Source organism: Coloeus monedula (assembly GCF_965178545.1).
Source record: "Coloeus monedula genome assembly, chromosome: 25".
Taxonomy (NCBI): Eukaryota; Metazoa; Chordata; class Aves; order Passeriformes; family Corvidae; genus Coloeus; species Coloeus monedula.
The window spans coordinates 5,280,351-5,304,780 of record NC_138805.1 but is presented as its reverse complement, the minus strand read 5'-3'; the positions used below and the strand labels follow the sequence as shown (position 1 = coordinate 5,304,780).

The following is a 24,430-nucleotide window of genomic DNA, read 5'->3' as shown; positions in this document are numbered from 1 at the left end:
ACCCCCGTGAGCCACCTCTGCTCTCGCCCACCCGTCCTGCGCTTCTCCCGGCTGCCAGCGCCCGGCTGCAGCTCCCGAGGAGCCACAAAGGACCCCCGTGAGCCACAAGGGACCACCGTGAGCCACAAGGGACCACCGTGAGCCACCTCTGCTCTCGCCCACCCGTCCTGTGCTTCTCCCGGCTCCCAGCGCCGGCTGCAGCTCCCGAGGAGCCACAGAGGACCCCCGTGAGCCACAAGGGACCACCGTGAGCCACCTCTGCTCCCGCCCCGCATCCCTGCGCCTCCCCAGGGTGAGTCATTCCACGTCGGGCAGTAAGCTAAAAACTCCTTTGAGCTTGTGCCGTTCCTTTCAGACGTCCTTGGTAAAAGGTCTAATAACCATCTTTTACTACTCAAGGTTGGGCTTGATCATCCTGGAGGTCTTTCCCAACCTTTTCGATCCTATGATTCTATGATCAAGGGAAGAAGCACAGTCATTTTACGTTTTACCCATGAAAACAAGGGCCATTTTTTCCTTTAATCCTCTGTCAAACGTCCTGCCTGTGCTTGTCCCTGGGCTTTAAAATAACAGAGGAGTCCTTGACTTCGTGGTTAATGTGCAGCGGATGAGGCTTTCACAGTTTGGGTGTTGTGATGCCTCATTTCTAAGGCTTGGGTGTGCGTGTTTGTGAACAAAGATGTTGCTAGGAGCCTGCTGTCTCTTCTGCACAGCTACAACTAGATAAAAACCGTATAAAATACAAATAGAGAAAAATCACTCTCAAATACATTCCTCGAGATGCTTTGCTAGAGGGACAAGGAAGCCACAGCAATTCCACACCCTAATTCCTCTGGATGTGTGTGTTTACTTATGTTGATATTGCTCAGTTGCTTTGTATAAATTGCTTTTGACTGGTGAAAAAGCTGTGGAAGTGAGCCAGGTATTTTGACTGAACAATAAAATCCCAGTGCAAGAGCCAGATCTTCCCATTGTTCACCTGGTTTTAAGACATTTATTTTTAGTGCAAGGGATGACCTTTCTAGGGGCAGTCAGAATGGGTTCTAACGTGGGTATTTCAGAAGCTCATGCTTTTCTAGGGGGCACCTTATAAGATCAGTCTGTGTAGACTTAACTTTTATCCCTTTATGGGGTAAGGAGCATCGAGGTTAACTCTGATTTCTCTCCCTGTGCTTTGGGCAGGGTGAAGATGAGTGCTGAAGAGATTCTGGTGTATGCAGTAGAACTTGGGAAAAACTCCTGCCTCTATTTTGACGGTAATTAGAGCATTTAATAACCTTTTCTGTTTGAATCCTGATTTAACACAATTCCTTTGCCTGTCTGATTTCACCTCATTTTCCCATAAGCTTCAGTTTTAAGTGTTGTTAGCCAAGTATTTGAGTCAGGGGAATATTCCGGGAAAGGACACTCAGAAGAGTTGGAATACTGGAGGGTGGACTTGGAGTGAGTAATTTCTGATCTGGAATAAAGTCAGTTGGAAAACAGTTTCTTCTTTAAATGCAATTTGTAATGACTGCTTCTTGTCCTTTTGCTCACTTAAAGGCACTGATAAAACCAAAAATTTGCAAGCAATTATTCCTTTGTTTAGGCTTAGAGTGACCTTCTCACCCTTAAATAACCCTAAAAAAGCATTTTGCATACCTCCGGTTTGGTGGTGACTCCAGTTCTCAAATGACTGGGGTTTCATCTGTTTTGTTCACAAATAAACCCTGTCTGCAGTGACAGCAGCTCGGCCTTGGTGGCACTGGGCTGTGGGAACACGTAGGTGGCTGCTTGGCTTCCAGCCTTGCCTGGGTAAAAGCCCTTTCTTTTGCGGGGGCAGAGCTTAATGTTGTTTTTTCTTTCCTTTTTTTTCCACTGCTCACTTGGAACCAAGATGATGATGGTAAGCTGAGAGCTCATCTTTTATTACTTTGTTACCCATTTCACATGAACATGGCCACACTCACTAACCCAGAGATGACAAGTTTCAAACTGGAAGTGGCTGCAAAAAACCAGAGCTTCTGCTCACCTGCTCCTTCTGATGCTGCTGTTGCTTTAATTCCTCCCAAGGTACGCGGTACTGGCTTCCCTGACAGCACCTTTCAATGCAATTTAATTGTTGGGCAAAAGAGAACTGATGCTTCTGAATTCTCACTAACAAACACAGCAGCTTCTCTTGCTTATAGTAATAAATTTCCATATTCTGGAAGATCTGCTTTAAGCAGAGGTGTAAAAGATGATTTGGCCTTCCTTTTGTTTGATGTCATTCTGAGAACTCCTTTCACGTGACATCTGCAATGACAAGATTAAGCTGGCAGCAAACTATCAAGAGCTGAGGAGACAACAGCTAAAATAGTAAGATTTATTTTTTATTCCTGCAGAGCTGGAGTGTGATGCCCTCTGCAAGGAAAAGATTCTGCACCGAGTGCTGAGGAATGTGAACAGCCAACTGCTCGTGGTGCGCCCAGACCTGAACGTGGCAGCCTTTGAGGATGTGACAGACCAGGAGATGCAATCTGGTAATTTCCAGATATAAACCATCACCACTGCTCTGCTGCTTTATCCTAGAGGTGGTTTTGTTCTTTGTAATCATCCACTCTCAGATGGGACTGAGAGTAATGACTCAAAACTTCATTTTCAAGAATAAAACTAAGCTAACAGAGTGAAATTCTGTGTCTTGGGCATTGGTGATGGAGATTTCTGGGTTAGATCAAAGCCTGCAGGATGTCCCATAAAGAAAAAGGGCTGTTAAGATTTTTGCTTGGCTCTGATCACAAAATTCCTAATTCACCATTTTTTTTAATGTTAGATTACAAAAATACCCCTAAAATTTAAACAATGCATTGACACTGAAAGGTCTTACTTTCTTCTAATAGTATTAGCTATAAACTTACAGTTTTGGCTTTCACTTTTGGCTTCAGCAATTTATTTACAGCTCTATTTATTTACCATATTTATTTCCGGATCGCCTATATCCAGCCATGATCTGAATTACAGATGGCCACTTCCACATCCCAGTCTCACTTTCTGCACGCACACAGAAGGATGTGACACCCTCCCCACACTGCCTGGCGACCTCACCTGCTTTAGTATTGCCTGACTGCACAAAGTAGAACCAGAAGCCATAAAAATTCTGGCTCTTCTGCCAAGAAGAATATCCTGGAAAGACAGCCAGTTGCCAGTGGAAAAACATCACTGAGCTCAGTTGTTGCAGCTCCCTTTAAGCAGATTGTCAATAATAATCAATTTATTTCCAGGCAAAGGGATGCACTTCAGCATCCACTGCTACAAAACCACCACGCCCTTAGCAGGGATGCCCGTGGCCTTCAGTGTCCAAGTGGAAGACAAAAGTTACTACATGTGTTGTGAGAGGGAATGTGGGGAAATGATTGTTAGATTCAAGGTAAGGATCTGCTTCCCTCTCCTCATCTGTACAAAACCACCAGGCGGAATTAACAACTCAGAGCTGGAATAAAGCTGGTCAGGGCTTGTGCTGGGATTAACCTGTTTCCTTTTTTCTTCCTCAGGAAGGAGACGTTCCCAAAGAAATTCCCGGTGAAAGCAACATCATCTTCTTCAAAAAGACCTTCACATCTTGCTCCTCCAAAGCTTTTAAGTTTGAATACTCAATGGAAAAAGGAATGTTCTTGGCCTTTGAGGAAGAAGGCTGCTTGAGAAAATTAACCCTAAAGAAACTGTCAAAAGATGAAGTGGATGAAACCATGAAGATAAGTTTATGTAACTTCAGTCAGAATGAAAATCACAACCTATGATGGAGCACTTCCAACAGTTTTAAAATACAGCTTGTTTTTTTATACAAGAAACTTCAGTCTTTCTTTATCTAAAACAAGTCAGTTTTAACTACTGTCAGTACTTATTAAAAAAATAAATGCAATTTCTTGGCAAAAAGAAGCAGAAGAATGTTTTCCAGTCAGATAGAAGAGAACTACACACGGAAGAAATGAGAATGTCCGTATCTATACAGTCCTGTAGAATTTGATCCCTAAAATCTTTAATGCCTGTTGACCAAACAGCTTTTGAATTAGGTTTGGACTTTTACATTCCCAGAACTCTTAGGTAATTAATTTCTCACGCAAGTAGCTTAAACACCACCTACAGCTGCATCTCGCGTGAGGAAATCTCAGACACTTTCCATGAGAGACCCTCAGCCCGCCCAGAGGGACTTTCTCATGACTCACCCATCTGCACCCTCCTCCTCCCTGGGACAAAATAACAAATGTTGGTGTTTAAACCACACCACAGCTCCACTCTGACCACAAAACTAACAAAAAATTGGCCAGCAACCTGCTTTTGCTAATAAATAAATAAAATTTCCAATCCATATTAAAAAAAAACCAAACCAGAAAGTCTTCTAGAATCCAAACAGCGACTTGGTCATTCTGGTCATTGCATAATCACTGATGGTAACACAAATTCTCTTCCTCTATTAATAGTGCCACAAAAGTACCATTAGAATGTGGAAAGAGTTAATCCACTCCTTAGCACTGTGAAAGTCAGACAGGATGAAGCAGAAAGTTAAAAACCACAATCTCAGTTCCCCTCTAAAATACCCTAAAAGAACAGAACGTTACCTCAGCCTCATGTTTGTTGTCTCTTCAGTCACACAAGACAACACAGACCAGAGTATTTAGAAAATAAACCTCAAAAAAGTGTTCCAGATGAACATAAAAACCTTGAAAGTCAAATGCTCCTAAAAGTCAATCTGCAAAAGTATTTTTATTCTAGGTCAATTCTTGTTGTATTTTCTCATGGACATTAATTATTCTTGTATTAAGTCTAAGTCAGCTTTAAGGATTTGTGTTATAATAGCCAAATGAAGTAAGGCAGAGCAAACCTATCTGCAGAGAAAGCATTTTAGGCAACCCAAAAGCAGTAAAAATGGTTCAGAAGCACACACAAAATTTCTGTAAATTCTTTATTGCATGGATTAAGAAAAAAGTATTCCCTTTTCTACATCAACTCCCAGGGTCCAAAGAGTTGCAGGGTCTGCCTTACACACTGACGTCAGAAGCAGCAGTTCAGTTTTCCACAAGCCAAGCTTGTTTTACAGAAAAGGAAACCAACCAACAGTTAGAAAAAACCACTCATTAAAGCTGGTATTACAAGGAGAGTTCCCTTTAGCTATGCCAGCCTGTCACTGATGTAATTACTTCACCCCAATTTACAGTGCAGCTTGAATCCACTTACTCTCACTGGACATCTCCCAGTTAAATCTGTTTTTTCTCTCTATATATTCTAAACTAGCTCTGAGCCCACTGCAGGCTGCTCTCACTAGGGACCCTTGGCTATTCCTTTGTTGTGCATTATGCTGGTCACAAGCTGATGAAGCAGAGGCAGCAGAGGACAATCGTGTGTGTCAGGGCTGGGGATGCGTCAGAGGCTCCAGAGCATGGCCACAGCCTTGCAGATCCCCACGTCCTGGTAGTTGAAGTGGCAGAGGCCGGCGAAGGTGAGGGCAGACAGAATGTACAGCCCCGTGTTGGCCACTTTAATGGGGATGTCTCCATGCACATAATCAGTTATTACCTGGCCCAGACCCCTAAACAAGAGAGAAAAGCTCAAATCAGTAAAGATCATGCACTGAAATCCATCCACTTTGTGGCACCGTTCTGCCAAGATGCCACAAACGTTGCTTTTTTTCACCTGCTGCCATCAGCCTTTCCTGAAGAATGCTCAGTTCCCACTCAGGGTGCATCCATTTCAAAAACAAAACATTACACACATTCTATTAAAAATACCCTGATTGGCTCAGAGTTTTCTTGAGGAAACCAAGGGCTGACCACAGCTCCCCAGACAACAGAATCCTTGGAATCTCCCTCCTTATCTGACTTCCAAGGACTGAAAGAAGAGGAAAACCCAAGGAAGTATCTGGGACCAGCCGTTGTTGCAAAGACACAGAAGGCTCCTGGGTATGCATTTAGATTAGAAGAGTGGCAACCAAAAAAAAATAGCGTATTTTGGGTTTTTTCTACATCTGGAAGTGAAGTCCTGTCCAGATTTGAACTATCCAGCAACACAAGACACAGGATGCTTGTCAGAGCAAGGCACAAATTTCTAAGGGCAAAACTGAGGTTTAAGAAAGCCTGGCACCCCCACAGTACCACAAAAACCTGATTTTCCCTTGTGGCAAGGAAATCCCAAACCAGGATCACCTCAAGAAGGTGGATGCTGCAAGTCTGGCCAACCATGCAGCTGGATCCACTCCTAATTAGCCCTGGATCCACTCCTAATTAGCCCTGTCCCTGCTCTCATTAAGGATCACAGCAGAACAACACTGAGCAAAGATCCACTTCCCAGGAACCAAGGAAATAATCATCCAGGTCTCCTTAGTGGAATCTTTGCTGTGAGCTCTTTATTATGCAGAACCTCACCAGCACTGAGATGCACAAAGCCAGTGCACAGAGCTTTAGAGGAAGAGTATTTCTGTATTATTTTTATACAGATCTGTCCTCTTCCTGTTCCTTCTGTTCGCACACCACTGGCTCTTCCACAGGTTAAAAACATCCAGGATTCTGCACATCCAGGGGCAAGGAAGTACTCCCAATGTTAAGATACCAGAGAGTTTTTATGGATTCCTTTTCTGACTGGGAGAACGGTGTGAGAAAGGAAGACCAAAGTACGACCACTCTAGTCAAAGATCACAATTGTCACAGAACTTGGAGACCAAGGACTTTTTCCAGGTGTTTTACAGTAGATCAGGATGGGGTTCGGAGCCACCAAACCTTTTTTCCTGTGAGTTCAGCCCTGCTGTGCTTACCAGTGGCCATGCAGGGTGAGGGCTGCAGCCAGGGAATAGTCCACGGCTGGTCCGGGACACAGGTAGGCAGCAGGAAGCAGCCCCAGCAGCAGCACACTGACTGCTCTCTCCCCTGTCCAGTGCAAAGACGCAGCCTTGGAAGTGCCTGCAGGAGAAACATTCTCAGGGAAAAGCCCCTCTGCCAAGGGCTGGAGGAATGGCTTTGAGATGTGGGCAGTCTGCAAACCAAAACCCAGCAGAGGCAATACTTGGAAACACAATGCGAGCATCAGCCCAGGCTGAAAACATCAAGAACTGGCTCTGTGAAGTTATCAATGCAGCACCCCCAAAGTGCTCAGCTAACACACAGATACCACCTGAACCAAAATGCAAATGTTTTCCTTTGTTTTGGCAAGGAGAAAAGAAATTTAAGAAGTGACAGGATAAGGAAAGCAAAAGACCTGAAGTTTGGACTTGGTCAAAGTGCAAATTGAAGTGCTATTACCTGGTAACAGTGCTGCTGAAGGTGAGGGTACACACACTCCTCACAGCCTGAGGCACCATGACAGCAGGATTATTTATCACAAGTAACATCTCTGCACAGTTACTGCCCTATCCAACAACGCTCAGCATTTCACAACTTTTCCCTTAAAAATCTGGGGGCATTTGGGATTATTTTTTCCTTGGCTGGTAACACCTGTAATGCTACATCACCCAAGAAGACGCCAAGAAAAACCACTGTACCATGTGCACGTCTTTTCTACTCTTTTGTTACAGCTGCTGCTTAAAATCTCCTAAGTGGCCCAAAAAAATGATAGACTCACAGCCTGGTTTGGGATGGGAGAGACCTTAAAGTTCATCTTGTTCTCAAGTCCCTCTATGGCCATTGGGTTCCACCTCCATCACCTCTGTCCTTTATCCCGGCACCGCTGTTGGTCCCTTGAAGGACCCAAGCCAAAATCTGCTCCTTTACGACTCATTCATGAAAGAATCACGGAGTATTTAGGAGTTGGAGCACACCTTAAAGATCATCTAATCCCAACCCCCTGTCAAGGGCAGGATGCCTAGCAGTAGAGCCGGGTGCTCGGAACTCCATCCAGCGTGGCCTTGAGCAGTTCCAGGGATGGGAAAAGCGGTTTGCCTGGGCGGAGGAGTTCTCCCGATCCTGGGAAAACGAGACCCACGCACACAAACACACAGACACACGGACTGACACAGACAAAGCCGTACCGTGTCCCTGGCGGGGCGGGCCGTGGCTGTCGCGGGCCGGAGCGCAGCGAGCGACGGCGGCACCGAGCGCGGCGGGGCGGCGGAGCAGGGCCGAGCCGAGGAGAGCTGCGGGGACACCGGCGGCGCGGCGTGAGCGCGGGGGGCCCGCCCCCTCCGGGAGTCCCGCAGTCACCGGGACCCCGCACCCTGCGAGGTCCCGGCCCGCCCCGCGCCCCCGGTCTCACTCACCCAGGGCGGCCCCGCGGGGCCGCGCCCGCAGCAGCGCCAGCGCCATCTCAGCTCCAAGGGCACCGCGGCGGACGCGGAAACGCCGCCCGAGCTTCCGCCTCCGGGACCGCGGCCGCAAAGCTTCCCGGGGCAGCTGTGACCTGCCGGAGACAGCGTTAGGTGGGATTTTGGGAAGGCATCCTCCCCTGTGAGCGTGGGCAGGCCCTGGCACGCGTTGCCCAGAGAAGCTGCGGCTGCTTGGAAGTGCCCACGGCCAGGTTGGAGCAGCCTGGTGGAAGGTGTCCTGCCCGTGGAACTGGAATATCTCTAAATTCCCTTCCAGCCCAAACATTGTGTAGTTCTATAATTCTGCCTTAAAACCCACAACACCCGCAGCAGACCCAGGTGCTCCACACCTGTGTGTTCACTAATAAAACACATTTGTACAGCCGTTGTCACAAAGACACAGAAGGCTCCTGGGTATGCATTTAGATTAGAAGAGTGGCAACCAAAAAAAATAGTGTATTTTGGGTTTTTTCTACACCTGGAAGTGAAGTCCTGTGTACGGTGTACACAATAAACACCTCCGTGAACATCCTATTTTTCTTTCCACTTGAAGTGTAAAAAGGACCAGCACTCAGGGCTTGGAGTGAGGATTTATGGCCGCTGACATTGTTTTGTGCTTGTCCAGCACACAACAATCACCCCACACATTTCCCCAGTGCCTTGATTTCATCTCCTGCAAGTGAGACCAGGCACAAACACAGCAGAGAACACAGGCACCACCCAGACTCCCAGTCCTGTGCTCTGTCCCTGGGCTTTGCTCCAGAACAATGACAAAAGCATCAAACACATCTGGATTTATTTATTTTATTAAAAGGCTTGGCTGTTCGCTGCAGGGAGAACGGCCTGGTACCAGTTTCTCCAGTAACACACTGGGCAGAGCAGAGACAGGACACAACACCCACCAAGGCCTCTCTGTCAGCACAAATGGTTTCAGCATCCCCAAAGAGAATGAAGGAAGGTAGACACGGTGGCCAGCCCACAGCAGGCTCTGGACAGGAGTCTAAACCAAGCAAATGCACTGGTGGCTTTTTTCACCATTAAAGAAGTCACTGCACCTTCAGCTGGAATGAGAATATTCCCTCAGCTCCCCTCCGTGTCCAGCTGACCTTGTGCCTTCCCCCACAGCTCTGCTTTTGCTGGAGGATGGGAAGACAAAGCTACCGTGGGGTTACAGTGACATTTGCTCTGTTATCAGCCTGATTTATCAGCCTGTCCTCTCTCCTACTGGCCAGTTTTGGTGAGCCGAAAGAGCAATCTGTTCAAACATAATTTAAGAAAAAAACAACCTGATCACAGCCAAAGAATCTGAGGCTGGCAGGACGAGCCCACCTGTGGGACAGGTAGGTGCTGTCCTGCACTGCTGCCTGGTGAGTCCACGGGCACCCAGGCTGCCCAGGCTCAGTGCTCCCTGTGGGCTGGCAGGGTGTGTGTAAACCAGTGTTGGAGCAGTGGGGCAGTGCTGAGTGACAAAGACCTGCCTCTGATCTCCCTCCTGGTCTGAGCTGCACCCAGACCCCTCAGTCCTCATCAGAGCTGTCCTCAGATTTTTCATCCCCCGCCACCTTCCAGTTCTTCCTCTTGCTCCTCTTCTCCGGCACTTCACTCTGCCTCTCCGGCACGGAGCTGGGACACTTCTTTCTTTTCCTTGGGGGCCGCTTCTCCTTCTTCCCCTCGGATTCAGTGTCCTCAGAGCTGCTGGTGCTGGAGCTGCTTGCATGGGAAAAGTCACTCTCCTGCCCAGAAGAAGAGGTAGGTTCCTTGGCAGGCACTTTCCTGGGCTTTTTCTTGCGCTTGTGTTTTCCTTTCCAGGTGCTCGGAGTCTCCTCTCCCGAGCCCTCGCTCTCCACCCGGGAGGAATCTGTGGAAGTTCTCCCCTGCTCCTTTTTCTTTTTCTTCCTCTTTTTGTGAGAGCGCTTTTTTTGCTTCTTCTTGTGGGATTTCTTGGTTTTTTTCCTTTTGTGGGACTCACGGGCTGTTTGCTTCCCCAGGTGGGATCTCTTCTTCCCATTGACAGCATTTTTCTCATCTCCTTCTTGCTGATCACTGGGAAAAAAACAGGAGGAGGTGAACTGATAGCCACTGAGTGATGAAACTCATTTATATCCAATCTGTAAGCCTGAAAAATATTGATGATTCTGCTGGGTGTAGGTTAAAAATAATTAATTCTTTCTTAAAATCTTATTTTTCCACTCTCCAGGATACTGCAAGAATTTATTTACCTCCCAGATTCACAGATTTTGGTAACTGCAGCTAAACCTGAGTATCTTAATTACTACAAAAGATTCTCCTAAGACTCACACCACATTAATGGATTTGACCTTTTTTCATGTAACAGTAAGGCTTTGCATTCAAGGCTGATCTCTATTCAAAATTTGAAACTCAGTTTGTAAAATTCCCTGCAGAACTTGTCAGAAGGCAGGTTCTGGATCCATCAGCAAGTCTGTCTGCCTCACCTGTCTGTGTCAAATTCTTCAGGGTACAACTCTTTATATCCACTGTGCCCCCACCTGTAAGAAAGCAGAAGCATCCATTAAAAACAGACAATGTGTTTGAGGACAAAAATCCATCTCTGAAAAGCCAGAGCCACAGAATGAATCTGAGTTCAGACAGGGAGGAAGGAAATAGGACTGATTTGGTTGGTACTATTTAAATACACCTTATGCTCTCAGACTACAACGCAGATTTCTTTAAAACAACCCTGGACTTGCGTTTCTTGAGATTTTTTAAGCTTAGGGGGCAGAGTAATAAATATTAAGCTTAGGGCTGGGCTTTGGCTGCTTAGTGAAACTCCACTGAACAGAAATGTGTAGTTTTTTGGTACAAGGCTCCAAAAAGATGTTTTAATTACAATCACAGCACATGAATTCCCCCACAGACCTGTCTGGCATGTTGGCTTCACATTCGTACAGCTTTTTATTCCAGGATCTGGCCCTGAGGAGATCATCTTCCACCAGGTCAAGGAACTGTGGGTTCCTGGTTTTCCAGTCTGCCCTGTGTCCCTCCTCGTCGAAGCCATCGCTGCGCATCCGGCTGCTGCAGAGAGGGAACAGCTCCTTCAGATGGGAAAACACCTCCCACCCCCAGAGCCCCACTGAACCCGACCTAATTAATGGGTACCTTGGAGATTTTACACCGAAATGAACACGTAAATGGTCAGGCTTAAGCAGAGGCCTGAGCTCTTTCCTGGGACTCACTGAGGAGAAAAGAAGTATTTCTGTGATGTGTCTCACCTGGAGGTGTCTGACAGCATTCTGCTCTGCCTCTTCCAGTAAGTCTCTTCTGTCTGCTTCTCCCACTCCCTTATTTTCCACATTTCTGTCTCTTCCTGAAGCTGAAAGTCACAGAAGGGAAATAACTTTAGCATCAGGGAAAATTCACAGTCATGTGGCACGTGAGCTCCAGTCTCAACACTCCTGCTAGGAAAACTCACAGCCACCTTTCCATCCCCAAACAGAGGATTATTTACACATATCTGTGTCCAAAAAGAGAACCTCCTGGTGGTGGTTAGACCTGCTGAATTATATCAGGGATTCAGGAAGTAGTTTCCAAAACTTAATGGAGTTGCTTAATCTTTCACTAAAATCCCGCCTGTGCACATCAAGTTCAAACTGTTTCATGCAATTAAAAGCATATACGCAGTGCAACAAATAAATTAAAACCTATTAAAGATTTATTACTTTTAAAGTAAATATAGACACATTCCCTCACCCTCACCGCGGTGAGAACCCAAGAAAAACGAGGTTAAACTGAAACTCGGGGAAACCGGAACGAGGTTAAACTGAAGTCGACACAAACAGCGTTAAACCGAAAGTGACACTGAGGATGTCGATGTGGCCGATTCACCAAACTCCTTCTATTTCTGCCAAACACTCCCGCTCTCCTCTCCCGCATCAGCAGCGGGGCACGAAGCCTGTCCCGCACCCCCGCGATGTCCCCGCACACCGGGATGTACCAGGACCACCACCGGGACATCCCCGCACCCCAGGGTGTGCTGTAGCCTCGGGATGTCCCCGCACCACCGGGATGTTCCCCCATGGCTGTGTGGCACCACCGGGCTGTCCCAGCGCCCTCACGATGTCCCTGCACCCCGGGATGTCCCCGCACCCCGGGGATGTCCCCGCACCCCGGGATGTCCCCTGCACTCGGGGATGTCCCCACACTCCCAGAACGTCCCCGCACCCGGGGCCGCCCCGCTCCGCCCCGCAGGCCCCGCGAGGCGCGGGCGGCGAGGGCCTCACCTTGTTGTGCGCTCCGGTGTGGCGGATGACGTTGCGCAGCAGCACCTTCCCCACGGGCACCCGGGACATGCTGCGGGCGCTGCAGCGGGCCCGGGCCGGGCGCGCTGCTGGCGCTGCTGGCGGTGCTGGCCGTGTTTGTTTGGCGGCGGCGGGGCCGGGCCGGGCCGGGCCGGGCGAGGGACGCGGAAACGCGCGGGGCCGCGCGCGCGCCGCTTCCGGCGCCATCTCCCGGGCAACGGGGCCGCCATGGCCGCCAGCGCCGTGAGGGCCGCGGGGCTCCGGGCGGCCTCGGCTGACCCGAACCGAGCCGGTACCGCCGGGCCCGGCACCGCATCCAGCCCCGGCCTCTGCCCGCGCTGCCCCCGCGCCGCTCCCCGTCCCTGGGACCGCCTGGGCTCCGCTGCGGGACACCGCGATGGGCCGGGGACAGCAGGTGGCAGCTCTGAAGGAGTCCTGTTTTTTGGGGGAAAAAAATCCCCAAACGGGAAAAATTCCCAGAAACATTGAGGTTGGGTAATGCTGGAAACTATATAACTTGTTAATAGTTTTAATCAATTACTTAACTAATAAAATTTTAAGTAATGGTTTAAATCCAATTTTAACTGTTTCAATAGAACCTTACATAATAAGTATTAATTAAATTTTAAGTCTTATTTAAAATTTAATTAATTGTTTTAATTACCTTGTAATTAATTGTTTTCCTTAATCGTGGATACTGTTCTTAGCCAGTATTTAGCAAAGTTACCATGAGCCACTTCTGCAGAAACACAGCTTGGGGAAAATGAGTGAAACTTCTTGAAGTTTTGGACCAGAGGGGAGGAGATTTCCAGTAGGGACAGCAGCCCTGTGCATGGAGGGGCCACTGTGAAGGATGCAAACAAGGGACTGCTCTGAACTGAGCTCAGAACTGAACTGCCCAAGGGCAGCTCTGCTTCTGAGGATTTCAAAGGTAAGGCAGCAGAAAGAACCTTGTGTTTTGTGTCCCCAGAAATGCTCACTGCTAATTCCCTGTCAGTTAATCATGGATTTTAATTGTGTTTTAGGACATCATCATTGAGGGTCCTGAGAAAATTCCAGCTAGACTTGCCAGACTGAAGAAACAGCCACAGCAGCGTTGGACAAAGCCAAAGGGGCGTTGTTTATCACAGCAGCAGCTGCCAAGGCAGGTCCTCAACTCCTGCATCCTGCCCAGTTCCTGGGCACAGATTGCACAACAAAAGCCCAGAGTGAGAATCTTTGGTGGTGATGGGGTTTAGGGTGTTTTTAATTCACTTTTTAATCACTGGGGTGAGTATCTCAAATGCCTTTAGAAGGTTCAAGTAGGAAATTAAGGCTGGAGGAACAGTAGCACCAGCAAACTTAGGAAAAAAATGAGCAAATATTGTAAATATTCAAAGAATACTTGAATATTTAGTTACAGTACTTGTTATCTGCAATTAAGAGCTGTAGTAAAGAACCACCAATGCCCACATGCTTTACTACACCATTCAAGGGACAGCAATAACAGTGGTGATGTGTTTTTGTTAAATAAATGGACAGGATTCAGATGGTTAGAGCAGCTCTCTTTAAGTATTTAATGCTGGAACAACCTGTCACACATGGCCCCACAGGTGCCCAGGTGAACAGTGCAGAGAGGAAGCTGCAGACAGCAAAAAGCAAATGTCTGGGAAGATCTGTGATGGAATTTCAGGTTAATAGGGTGAGTGTCACTGGGAGACTGAAAGGCTGCAGAGCACTGACCCAGAGCAGTGAAGCCACACACAACTGAAGAGAAAAGCACTGGGACATGGTTTAGTAGTTGTCAATTCCAAACATTTAATGGAACATGGGTTCACTAGAGCCAGTCTGGAATCAGGGTATTTCAGGTCATTCAAGAAAATCCAAAACCTTAATGCACTTTTTTGGTTTTTTGCTTAAGCAAGGCATGAAAACCAGGTATCACAGCAACCAGACACTAATAGTTCCCACAAAAATATTTAATTTCCACAGTATTTTCTTTCAATATCTTTAGTGAATTCTGTAGAACTTTACAGGAGACAGTACTTAATGCAATATACAGAATAACAGGATCAGCCTGAACAACTTCTTTTTTTTCCCCCCAACTCTGCCCCCCTGTTTAATTCTCCTGGTCACTCCATCATTACTGCACGGTTGTCCTTTTTCACATGAACATTTCCATGTGGAAAGTGGAATTTCAGAGTGTTCAGCACTGCACCCTCACAGGATACAATGCCTGGGGTAACTGGACATGAGTCCAACAGACTAGAGAAGCACCTTACATACAATATGTACATGGAGAGCACATTCTGCAGCTTTACTGAGGCTGGACAACACAGACAACCCAGGGAAGGTCTGCAATTCCAGTGGCCTAAGTCAGAGCTTCCTATGTTAGAATGCCTGAAATGAAAAATTCCAAACATCCGAGTCCTCACATGATTAACATCCCCTGGATTATCAGCACGTGTGATTTGTCTACATTGGCTTCCAACACACACTGAACATTCTGCAAGTTACTTCCATGGCATCAGAGCCTGGGCTTAACTTAGCCAGAGGAACAGCAGCTACAGAGTTTCCATACAAAAGCAGATGTCAGTGAGAGTCCATGAGAAGACAGCACATTCCCTGTGGTACCGAGAGCTGTGACCCCACAGACAGCAGTGCTCTTTCACCTTAAAGTGCTCAAAAGGGATCACGTAGCTGAGAAGGTCCCAGCCAGTGCCAGGTTCCAAAAAGGCTTTGAACAGCAGCACTTGGCCTTTGAGACTCTATCCCCAGGCACTTCAGTCCCTCAGTGCATGTGCCATCTCCCCTGCCCCAGGAACAGGATAAATGGGAATTCCCCTCCTGCTGGTACCTTTCTGTGACCATCTCATCTGTGCTCCTGTGAAATGTTTGAAATTCCAGTCTCTCACAACACTGAGGTCATGAAACTGTTGGTATGCACCCCCTGGGCACCCGAGTTTAGAAGCAGCTGGCACAATGCCAGGATAATTTTTTTTTTTTAAATCTGGGATGCTTAACTCTGTTTTGGAAGAGTTTGCAAGTTAACTAACTGTATAAAAATACAGTGTAGCTGTAATATTGCTCTGAAAAGCACTTTTGCAAACTTTTTTTCTGTACAGACTGGTAAATAACATTACCAGATAATATAATACATATTTTAAATAAAAAAAGGAACTCTCTCAAAGTCTGAACACTAAAGTCTAAATAGCTTGTTTAAAACACAACAGTGTGACCCAGGAAAATTCTGCTTTGCATGGTTAAATTATAGCAGCATGGTTACTGGCTTTTCAAGGAAATTCTTGAACTCAGCCAGCCACTGTGCTCCAACTGCTCCATCCACAACACGGTGGTCACAGCTCAGGGTGACAGACATCACGCTGGCCACATCAAAGCTGGGAGAAAAACAAAAGGAAAGGTTAACACACTCCCCTGCAAGGCAGTGCCACTCACACAGCAGAAAGGCTTCTCCTGGAGAGCCAGGAATAGCAGCTGGCACTTGGTGACAGATGTTTCTCCCAATTGCACCAGAGAGCAGATCATGTTCATTCCTTCTCTGAGGAAAACTAAGGAAGTAACTTCTCTGAGGCACTAAAAACACCTCTGTATGTTCCCCTTAGGGCAGGGAGCTCAGCTTTCCTTGAAGCACAAGGACAGCCTCACACAAAGAAAAAGAAGCATTTTAGTTCCAAGCAAGGGGATATTACACAGAGGACACCTGAATTATAATCCATCCTTTAGGTTTTCTTTAAATGCAAATTGAAGCAAGTACTGAAAACACTGTGTAAACAATACATTTTAGGGTTTTTTAAATTATTATCTAATGTAGGTGTTAGGAAACTAGGCATGATTTAAGAGTTTGAGTTCAGGATCAGATGAAACTCACCCTTTCTCATTATCAGCTGGCACTAGCCTTTCTTTTGAGGAACCCACTGCCAGGATGCAGGCTTGAGGTGGATTGATTATGGCAGAGAAATTCTTAATCCCATACATTCCTAAATTGGAAATTGTGAAAGTACCACCCTAGAAGAAAACAAACATTCATGGTCAAACTCACAAAAACTGTTTTATGTGGCAATATGAGGAGGGGACGACCTCATCCCAGCCTGCAGCTTCCTGATGAGGGGAGGCTCTTTGGTGACCAGGGACAGGACCCAGGAAGTGGCTGGAGCTGTACCAAGGGAGGTTTGGGCTGGAAATCAGGGAAAGGTTCTTCCCCAGGGGGTGCTGGGCACTGCCCAGGCTCCCCAAGGAATGGGCACGGCCCCGAGGCTGCCAGAGCTCCAGGAGCGTTTGGACAGCGCTGCCAGGGATGCCCAGGGTGGGATTTGGGGGTGTCTGTGCAGGGCCAGGAGCTGGATTCAATGATCCCTTGGGTCCCTTCCCACTCAGGATATTCTGTGATTACTGAACAAAGCTCAAACATCACAGAACAGCCTTTGCTCCTTTTAAACAAGTCAAGAGCTGCAGAGTTTAACAGCAACCCAAGTTTCTCACCTGGAATTCATGAGGCTGGAGCTTCCCTTCCCGGGCTTTGGCTGCCAGGGAAGCCACGTCCTTGCTGATGGCAGCCAGGCCCTTGATGTGAGCGTTGAAGACGATGGGGGTGATGAGCCCTGCAGGAGTGCTGACGGCCACACTCACATCCACCACGTGATTCCTGCAGCACACACAGCAGGTGAAATCACTCCAGCAAGAGAACAAACATGAAAAATTCCAAAAAACAGTCCAGACAACCCAAAATTGCCATGAATTTGCAACAATTGTTTCACCTTGCACACCAGCCTTAGACTCAAAGATTTTACCAGTTTAACAAAACCTCTCATCTTTGCATTATACTTTTTCCCTCCCTCAAATCCCAGAAGAAGTTCTGCCGTTTTGCCATGAACAAAGGAAGTTTCTGGCTCTGACCATGCTATAAACTTACTGCCTAATAACTGTGTCCATCCATGAAGAATTTGCCTCAGGCACCTTCAAGCATGCCAAAGCAGAAGCTTTAATTATGAAATCATTGACAGAAAGTTTAATGTTATCCGAGACCTCCTGCAAATAAAGAGATTCCAGGTGTCAGTTTGTCCCCTGCACATCACCCCAGCTAACAAGGGCAGTCACTGCAGTTCCCAGGAAATGTTAGAAAACAATCACACCACTTGCAAGCATTAATATTCAAAGACAATTTAGGAGGTGAAAGCATCTCCTTCATAATTTAAGAAAGTTTTTTTAATGTTTAGTTTTCTGGAAACTTGGCTTGGAATTATTATTCTATCTAATTTTTTTACATTTCTAACTATTAAAAAGCTTTCTATCCTTTTATTTTCCATCTGAAATAAAGAATCACCACCAAGCAGACTCAGAGCAGCCCCTTAGGGAAGTCAGGAATCAGCAGACATGAGAAAAATGACAGACAGTCCAGAACTGACCCACAAAAGGCACTGAAAAGAGTGGGTTTTTCCTAGCCAAGAGGCCAGAACTCACCTGATTGAGTTCTTTCCTTAGCACCAAGACTTTTCCCATGTTGACATCGATGGACAGATAGTAGTGAGGTATTGTTTGTTTGGACTGCATCAGCCTCTGAGCAATGACCTGGGGGTGTGCAGAGCAAGGAACACAGATCAGCCTGGAAAATTCCTGGCTGAAAATAATGATCTTGGAAAGGACTGAAATCTTCTTACCCTGCGAATGTTGCTGATGGGGATGTCTGTGAAGGTCCCCTCGGGTGCTGCTGCCACTGCAGCAGGAACTGCCTCTGGAGCTGCAGCCTGCAGGGAACACCAGCATCACCCCCAGAACACCCAAAGAGCAACTGCAACTCATGGCTGAGGCCAAGCTGCCTCTTGGTCTGAGCAGCAGCTATTTCTCCTCAGCCTCTCCTCTCCAGTACCCACAAGGTTCCTTCTAACCCCAGTATTTTTATTAAATGCAGTATTGAGTGATTTAGCAATACAGCACCGACAGACGTTGCTGTGAAGCTCCCTGAGCAGCCAGTCCTGCTCTGGCTGTTTTACAGGAGGGCTCTCCCAAACTGCAGCACACACAGCAACACCTCCAGCGGCTCAGGGAAAACACAAACCACGGGATCAGAACAGTTTTGGGCTAACAGCAACAGGCTGGTGGTTCCTAGGTCTGGCTTTCCTTCTGATCTGCTCTGTTCAGCAGTGCTGGACCAGCTGGCACTGGGCTGACCTCAGCCCATGAAGATTTAGCAACCAAAGGAAGGGTTGGGAGCACACTGGTTTCTTCCTCAGTGGAATATCAAAGGGATAAATAAAGGGATAAAGCGTCATCTGTGTTTCTGACAGGTTAAATGTCACAATTTTACAGTCACCACAGCCCACAAAATCCAGCAATGCCAGTTCCATGTAGGAGCTGCCCTTCCACAGAGCCTTTCCATCCCTGTAACATCCATTCCCACAGGTTTCCAGCCTACTCACTGGAGCAGCCTTTGATGGCACAAATGACTCCACATCTTTTTTGGTGATTCTGCCATCTGGTCCAGTACCTGAAAGGGGCAAAGGAAAATGGGAGAGGATTTTGATTATTTCCAACATGGCTTTGGTTCTAAAGGTACCAGTTTTATTCAATAGAGAGAAATCATTGAACACAACTCCTGGTTGACAGCTGCACAGTCAGGGTGCTCCTGCCAGGAAGAAGAGGGAAATACAGATCTACAGGGACAGAAGATTGATAGTGAGAGCAAGGAGGTGGAAAGGAAAGGTACCTTTCACTTGGGTAAGGTCGATTCCTTTCTCTGCTGCCAATTTCTTTGCCAGGGGACTGACCACGACCCTTCCTTTGTGGGGTGGCCCCGCCGTGGGGGCTGCTGGGGCAGGAGCAGCAGCAGGCTGGGGAGGAGGAGGAGCAGCTGCAGGAGTTGCCATCACCTTAACAAAGAATCAAAGTCATCAGTGGAAGGCACAGCAAGAGAATTGGCCCATCTAATTATCCATCAACAGATAATCACTAATCTGCACAAAGGCTGCCAGTGGCAGAAACTAAATCAGAAACTCACTGGAAGGAGGTCAGCTGAGTTGCTGGGCTATACATCAAATAAAATAAAGGACTTATGCTCCCCGTTTGCAAGGAATCAGAACTGGCACAAGCAACAGGCTGGGAAAAAGACCATAATGAAGAAAACGTGCTGTAGGTTGTGGTGATCACTTCTCAACACATGGATCAGCCATGCACTCACAAATCAGAACACTCCTGTTGAAGCCAGGGCTTCACACTGCAACAACAGCTCAGCTCAAACTCCTAAGTGGTGCCCGTGAGGTCTCCTTACCGGTGGAGGAGGAGGAGGAGGAGGAGCTGGGGCCTTCATGTCAGTGGCTGCAGCAGCCTGGTAGTCAGCAAAGGCTGGAATATCAGCCTCCTTCTCCACAATGATGCACAGAGCAGTTCCTAAGGGCACATCTCTTGTTCCTTCAGGCACCAAGATCTTTGCCAGGTAGCCTTCCTCCTGCACTTCAAACCCTGCAAGGGAGAGAAACAACACTGAGGAGCTGAAGAGCCGCTCTAAATGCTGCTGCTAGAGGGAGACTCTGACAGCTGAAGCCCTGTCCTGCAGGAGAATCCTCTCCAGCAGGGAAACCTCTCCATGCACTTGCCAAGAAGGATTAATGAGGAAACAGAAGTGTTCCTAGGAGTTCCAGCGTTTAGCTCTCCAATGGAATGAGACGTTAACAAAACTTGTCCCACAGCATCATCCCCTGTGATTCTAGGACCTTTTCCCTGGTCCTAGAATCAAGAGCCAGACATGGTTAAGGGATAAAAGGGCTTTTAATAAGGATCCTTGTGGTGCAACAATCCGTCAGGGTGGAACATGCCAAAATGCACACACACATCGCGTGTACAATTTACGGACCTTGCCAATTAGCACCTCTGACAGAGACGTCCCAATGACTGGTGTGACATCTCCCTGTTCTAAAGTATTCCCCCCAGATGGGACTAATCCTAGTTTACAGGATGTGTTCTAGAGGGGCCTTGGTTTCTCAAGACAGGGTAAGGCTTTCCAGCCTCCTGTGAGGCCTTTAGGAGTCTTCTGGCCTAGAAGACTACCAGGACTATGCTAAGATATCAGGCTCAAAGAATTACAAGTATCTCTGCTAAGGGTACTGAGAATACATAAAAGGTGTATAAAAAGAAAAGGCAAAAATCATCATGGCATCACCTGAGCAGCCAGAGGAGCGGGCAGAGGCTGCTGGGGATCCTGCCAAGGGCACCTCACCCACTCTGGGATGTGGACTCACCTATTGTGGCTTTATCTGTCTCAATTTCAGCCAGTAAGTCTCCCTCATTCAGCTTCTCCCCAACCTTCTTCTCCCACCTCTGCACTGTGCCCATCGTCATGGTTGGTGACAGAGCAGGGAGAGTGATCTGGGAAGCCAGAGAACACAACACAATCAGATCCTGCTCATCCAGAAGGCTCAGGAACACAGTTTGAACTCCTGAGAAATGATGCCAACCTAAAGAAGCAGCTTTAATGCACTCCTAGGCCTGGCTCCATGACGGCCAAGCACAGAGCTGTCCCACAGTGCTGCCCCACAGTGCTGCTCTGGCTTCTTTTAGCAACGTCTGAGCAGGAGAGCAAGCAAGAGCAGAGGGCAAGAAATGGATAAATCAAAATAATCATCACTGCTATCATCTTAGAGCTGCCACCTGCAAGGCTAAGGAAGGCTGGAGCAAGTCACTTTGTCACTGTGACACACACACATGGAGCAAAACTGGGCAGGGAGGCAAGCAGAGGGAAGGAAGCAACTTTAGTAGCCAAAACACAGATTAAGAAGCTAATTCTTTTATTACTGACTTCGAGTAACACCTCAGACAAATCAGTTCCCACATGTTTTATCTGTGGGATTGGGTTTAGTATTCCAGATTTTCTTTTCCAAAGGAATGTCAAAGCAACCCCCTGTACAAAGTGCTCAGATCCATCAGTGGAGGTACACTTCATTATCTAAACGAGGCAAAAAGATCATCCACAAACACAACTCGTTATTAGTCACCCACAGACAGATCTTATTCACACTAAGCACAAGGTCTTGTTATACCACAACTGTCCAAGTAATACAGATTAAGCATGTTTTTCAAGACAACAACCCTGGAGGAACAAGTCTCTCCTCCACCAGCAGCTCAAATGCTGAAATAAATTTATTAAAAAAGCTTTCTGGGATGTTCCCCAACACCTGCTTTAAGCACACAACAACTGAAGTGGCACTGTTAATAAATTCCCATTCCAGACAGTTTTTCTGACAAAATCCCCCACAGGTAGCAATGCCAGGGGAAGAAAAAGAGTGCAGCAAGCCTTAAAGCAGGAGCAGTGCTCTCTTACCTGCATGTGAGGAGGGTAAGAGCTGCCAGGGGCCTGAGGAGAAGGCTGAGACGGTGGGGAGGGGGCTGCAGCTGGAGGGGGAGGCACTGAGGCTGTGGGGGGAGCAGCTGCTGCAGAATCCAGGGTGTAGTTTTTGAAGGCATCAATATATTCAGGCCTAGAAGAAAACACAGAGCCCCAAATCCCATCAGGTGATGGTCTCAGCCTTTCACAAAAAGCACCCCAGATGCCCCAAAAGGGAAAATTCAAGTCAAGGGTTAGGAAAATACATACTTGTCTACTGTGATACATATTATGGCCCCAATAGGAACATCCCTTGTTCCTTCTGGCACCAGGATCTTGGCCAGGTAACATTCCTCTAGGCTCTCAAAGCCAACTGTAGCTTTGTCTGTCTCCACCTTTGAGAGAGAACAGGAAATGATGAGCCCAGAGCCTCCCAGTCTGTGGTAGGGTCACAGTTCTGGAAAAATCACCCTGAGGCAGCAGCTCTAGAGAAGTTTGCCCTCAAACCAGCTCTGAGAGGCTGACAGCCACTTCCTCCCACCGACATCCCTTGGGATCTGTCATCCAAAATCTGTGTTCGGCCAGGGACAGCCCCCAGGCCACACGTGCAGCTCATGAGAGACCAGCCCAGCCTCATCCCCAGGATACCTCTGCTATGAGATCCCCTTCATTGATCTTGTCCCCCTCCTTCTTCTCCCAGCGCGCGATGGTGCCCATCTGCATCGTGGGGGACAGCGCTGGCAGTGCCACCTGTGAGGGACAGGACAGTGTCACAACCCTGACAGATCCAGCAGCAGGAGTCACACACAGGACAGAGACAAATCCTCAGCTCAGCCTGGGATGGGGGGCACAAAGCTGCTGCAAATCCACAGGACTGCCCCAAGCTGCTGGTGAAGAACCCTGGGCAAACCCACACTGGGTGCTGAGGGGAGAGGCTGTGATTGCCCCATCCCTGGAATTATTCCAGGTCAGGCTGGATGGAGCTTGGAGAAATCTGGGATAGTGGAGGGTGTCCCTGCACATGGCTTTAAGGTCCATTCCAACGCCGTAACACTCTACGATTCTACCAAGAAAGGGTTACAGAGAGCCAGGTCTTGGCCTGGGTCTGCCAAGGGACCAACAGTGGGGCTGAGATAAAGGACAGAGGTGATGGAAGTAGTACCCAACAGCTATCCAGGGACTTGAGGCAGGGTGGTGCCAAAGGCACAAAAACCGCCGATTTTTTCCCTGTTTGGGCGGTCAGGCGCTGGAATAGGTTTCCCCACGGAGGTGGTGGAGTCCCCATCCCCGGAGGTGTCCAAGAGCCGTGTGGGCGCTGTGGTGTGGGGGCTCCATCAGCAGTGCTGGGTTGCTGATCCTAAAGGTCTTTTCCAGCCTTGATGATCCCAAAGTTCTGTCCCTGGGGCAAACTGAGCCGCACGGGGAGGGGACGGAAAACCCGTAGGGGGAAAGCGAAGGGGCAGGAAGGGGACACGGGGGACACGCGGGACATGGGTTCGGGGCTGTCTCTCACCTTCTGGTGCGCCGGGAGGCTGCAGCAGCGGCACGGGACGAGCCGGGGCCAGGCGGGCGGCGGCAGCAGCGGGCGGGGCGCGGGGCCGCCCCAGGCCGGGCCGCGCCGGGCCGGGACGGCCCCGGCCCCGACCCCGGCCCCGAGCGCTCGGCGGGGCCGCACCAGGCCGGGCGCCCCGGCTGCGCCCCGGGACACGCGTCGCGCCAACACCCGCCACATGCTGGGGCTGGGGCTGCGGCTGAAGCCGGGCTGAGCCGGGCGGACCGGGGCCGGCGGCGCTCGGTGACCTCCGTGCGGGCGGAGCGGCGCGACACTGGGGCGGCCGTAAAGCGCGGCGGGGCGGGAGCGGGGCGGGAGCGGGCTCGCCTCAGCACCGCCTCGGCACCGCCTCGGCACCGCCTCAACATCGCCTCAGCACCGCCTCAGACCCCGCCTCAGCATCGCCTCAACATCGCCTCAGACCCCGCTTCAGGCACCGCCTCAGCACCGCCTCAGGCACCGCCTCGGCACCGCCTCAGGCACCGCCTCAGGCACCGCCTCAACATCGCCTCAGGCACCGCCTCAGACCCCGCCTCAACATCGCCTCAACACCGCCTCAGCATCGCCTCAACATCGCCTCAGACCCCGCTTCAGGCACCGCCTCGGCACCGCTTCAGGCACCGCCTCAGGCACCGCCTCAGGCACCGCCTCAACATCGCCTCAGGCACCGCCTCAGACCCCGCCTCAACATCGCCTCAGCACCGCCTCAACATCGCCTGAGGCACCTCCTCAGCACCGCCTCAGACTCCGCCTCAGGCACCGCCTCAGCACCGCCCCGCGCCCGCAGCGGCTGCCGGATCGGAGCTGAGGGAGCGGGGAAAGGCGCTCAGCCTGCAGAAAAGGAGGCGCAGGGGGCACCTTGTGACAGGAGGGGGCAGCCGGGGGGGTCGGGCTCTGCTCCCGGGGAACAGGGACAGGAGGAGAGGGAACGGCCTCAGGCTGGGCCAGGGGAGGCTCAGGGTGGATGGGGTACAACACATATAAGTGTATCCAAGGAGTGTCAGAGCATAGCGCCAGGCTCAGTTCACCAGGCTCCTGTTCAGTGTGACAGGAGTAGCAAAGGCGATAAA

At 49.0% G+C, this 24,430-nt stretch overlaps 4 protein-coding genes across 4 annotated transcripts; 1 reads left to right on the top strand and 3 right to left on the bottom strand.

The window, feature by feature from the left end:
• Window positions 1-1,099: 1,099 nt before the first annotated feature.
• Window positions 1,100-3,755, top strand: IL18 (interleukin 18; the record flags this gene model as incomplete). The annotated part of the gene is made up of 4 exons (XM_082297009.1): window positions 1,100-1,256; window positions 2,364-2,501; window positions 3,240-3,385; window positions 3,510-3,755. The coding sequence occupies exons 1-4, from the start codon at window positions 1,190-1,192 to the stop codon at window positions 3,753-3,755; spliced, it is 597 nt and encodes a 198-aa protein (XP_082153135.1). The 5' UTR covers window positions 1,100-1,189.
• Window positions 3,756-4,904: 1,149 nt separating this feature from the next.
• On the bottom strand, window positions 4,905-8,293 carry SDHD (succinate dehydrogenase complex subunit D). The gene is made up of 4 exons (XM_082296833.1): window positions 8,198-8,293; window positions 7,970-8,074; window positions 6,761-6,905; window positions 4,905-5,542 (listed from the first exon to the last, which is right to left on the bottom strand). The coding sequence occupies exons 1-4, from the start codon at window positions 8,241-8,243 to the stop codon at window positions 5,377-5,379; spliced, it is 462 nt and encodes a 153-aa protein (XP_082152959.1). The 5' UTR covers window positions 8,244-8,293; the 3' UTR covers window positions 4,905-5,376.
• Window positions 8,294-9,041: 748 nt separating this feature from the next.
• NKAPD1 (NKAP domain containing 1) lies at window positions 9,042-12,652 on the bottom strand. Its single transcript, XM_082297125.1, has 5 exons — window positions 12,481-12,652; window positions 11,473-11,573; window positions 11,120-11,275; window positions 10,696-10,749; window positions 9,042-10,285 (listed from the first exon to the last, which is right to left on the bottom strand). Exons 1-5 carry the CDS (start codon window positions 12,547-12,549, stop codon window positions 9,760-9,762), a joined length of 906 nt encoding a protein of 301 aa, XP_082153251.1. The 5' UTR covers window positions 12,550-12,652; the 3' UTR covers window positions 9,042-9,759.
• A 1,618-nt stretch (window positions 12,653-14,270) lies between these two features.
• On the bottom strand, window positions 14,271-23,612 carry DLAT (dihydrolipoamide S-acetyltransferase). Its single transcript, XM_082297085.1, has 14 exons — window positions 23,322-23,612; window positions 22,457-22,558; window positions 22,079-22,203; window positions 21,806-21,962; window positions 20,727-20,853; window positions 19,760-19,950; window positions 19,199-19,361; window positions 18,912-18,979; window positions 18,153-18,239; window positions 17,956-18,063; window positions 17,408-17,523; window positions 16,978-17,140; window positions 16,367-16,503; window positions 14,271-15,875 (listed from the first exon to the last, which is right to left on the bottom strand). Exons 1-14 carry the CDS (start codon window positions 23,538-23,540, stop codon window positions 15,746-15,748), a joined length of 1,893 nt encoding a protein of 630 aa, XP_082153211.1. The 5' UTR covers window positions 23,541-23,612; the 3' UTR covers window positions 14,271-15,745.
• Window positions 23,613-24,430: the final 818 nt, after the last annotated feature.

Coding starts and splice junctions, on each gene's coding strand:
- NKAPD1 (XM_082297125.1), bottom strand. CDS start 12,549: ATGTCCCGGGTGCCCGTGGGGAAGGTGCTGCTGCGCAACGTCATCCGC. Junction 10,750..11,119: donor GAAGCCAACATGCCAGACAG/GTCTGTGGGGGA, acceptor GCTTTCTTACAG/GTGGGGGCACAGTGGATATA. Junction 10,286..10,695: donor GAAGAATTTGACACAGACAG/GTGAGGCAGACA, acceptor TTTTTTTCCCAG/TGATCAGCAAGAAGGAGATG.
- SDHD (XM_082296833.1), bottom strand. CDS start 8,243: ATGGCGCTGGCGCTGCTGCGGGCGCGGCCCCGCGGGGCCGCCCTGG. Junction 6,906..7,969: donor CCCGCCCCGCCAGGGACACG/GTACGGCTTTGT, acceptor TTTCTCCTGCAG/GCACTTCCAAGGCTGCGTCT. Junction 5,543..6,760: donor CTCACCCTGCATGGCCACTG/GTAAGCACAGCA, acceptor TCTCTTGTTTAG/GGGTCTGGGCCAGGTAATAA.
- DLAT (XM_082297085.1), bottom strand. CDS start 23,540: ATGTGGCGGGTGTTGGCGCGACGCGTGTCCCGGGGCGCAGCCGGGGCG. Junction 17,524..17,955: donor TAAGGAAAGAACTCAATCAG/GTGAGTTCTGGC, acceptor CTTTATTTGCAG/GAGGTCTCGGATAACATTAA. Junction 17,141..17,407: donor ATGGACACAGTTATTAGGCA/GTAAGTTTATAG, acceptor TGTGTGCTGCAG/GAATCACGTGGTGGATGTGA.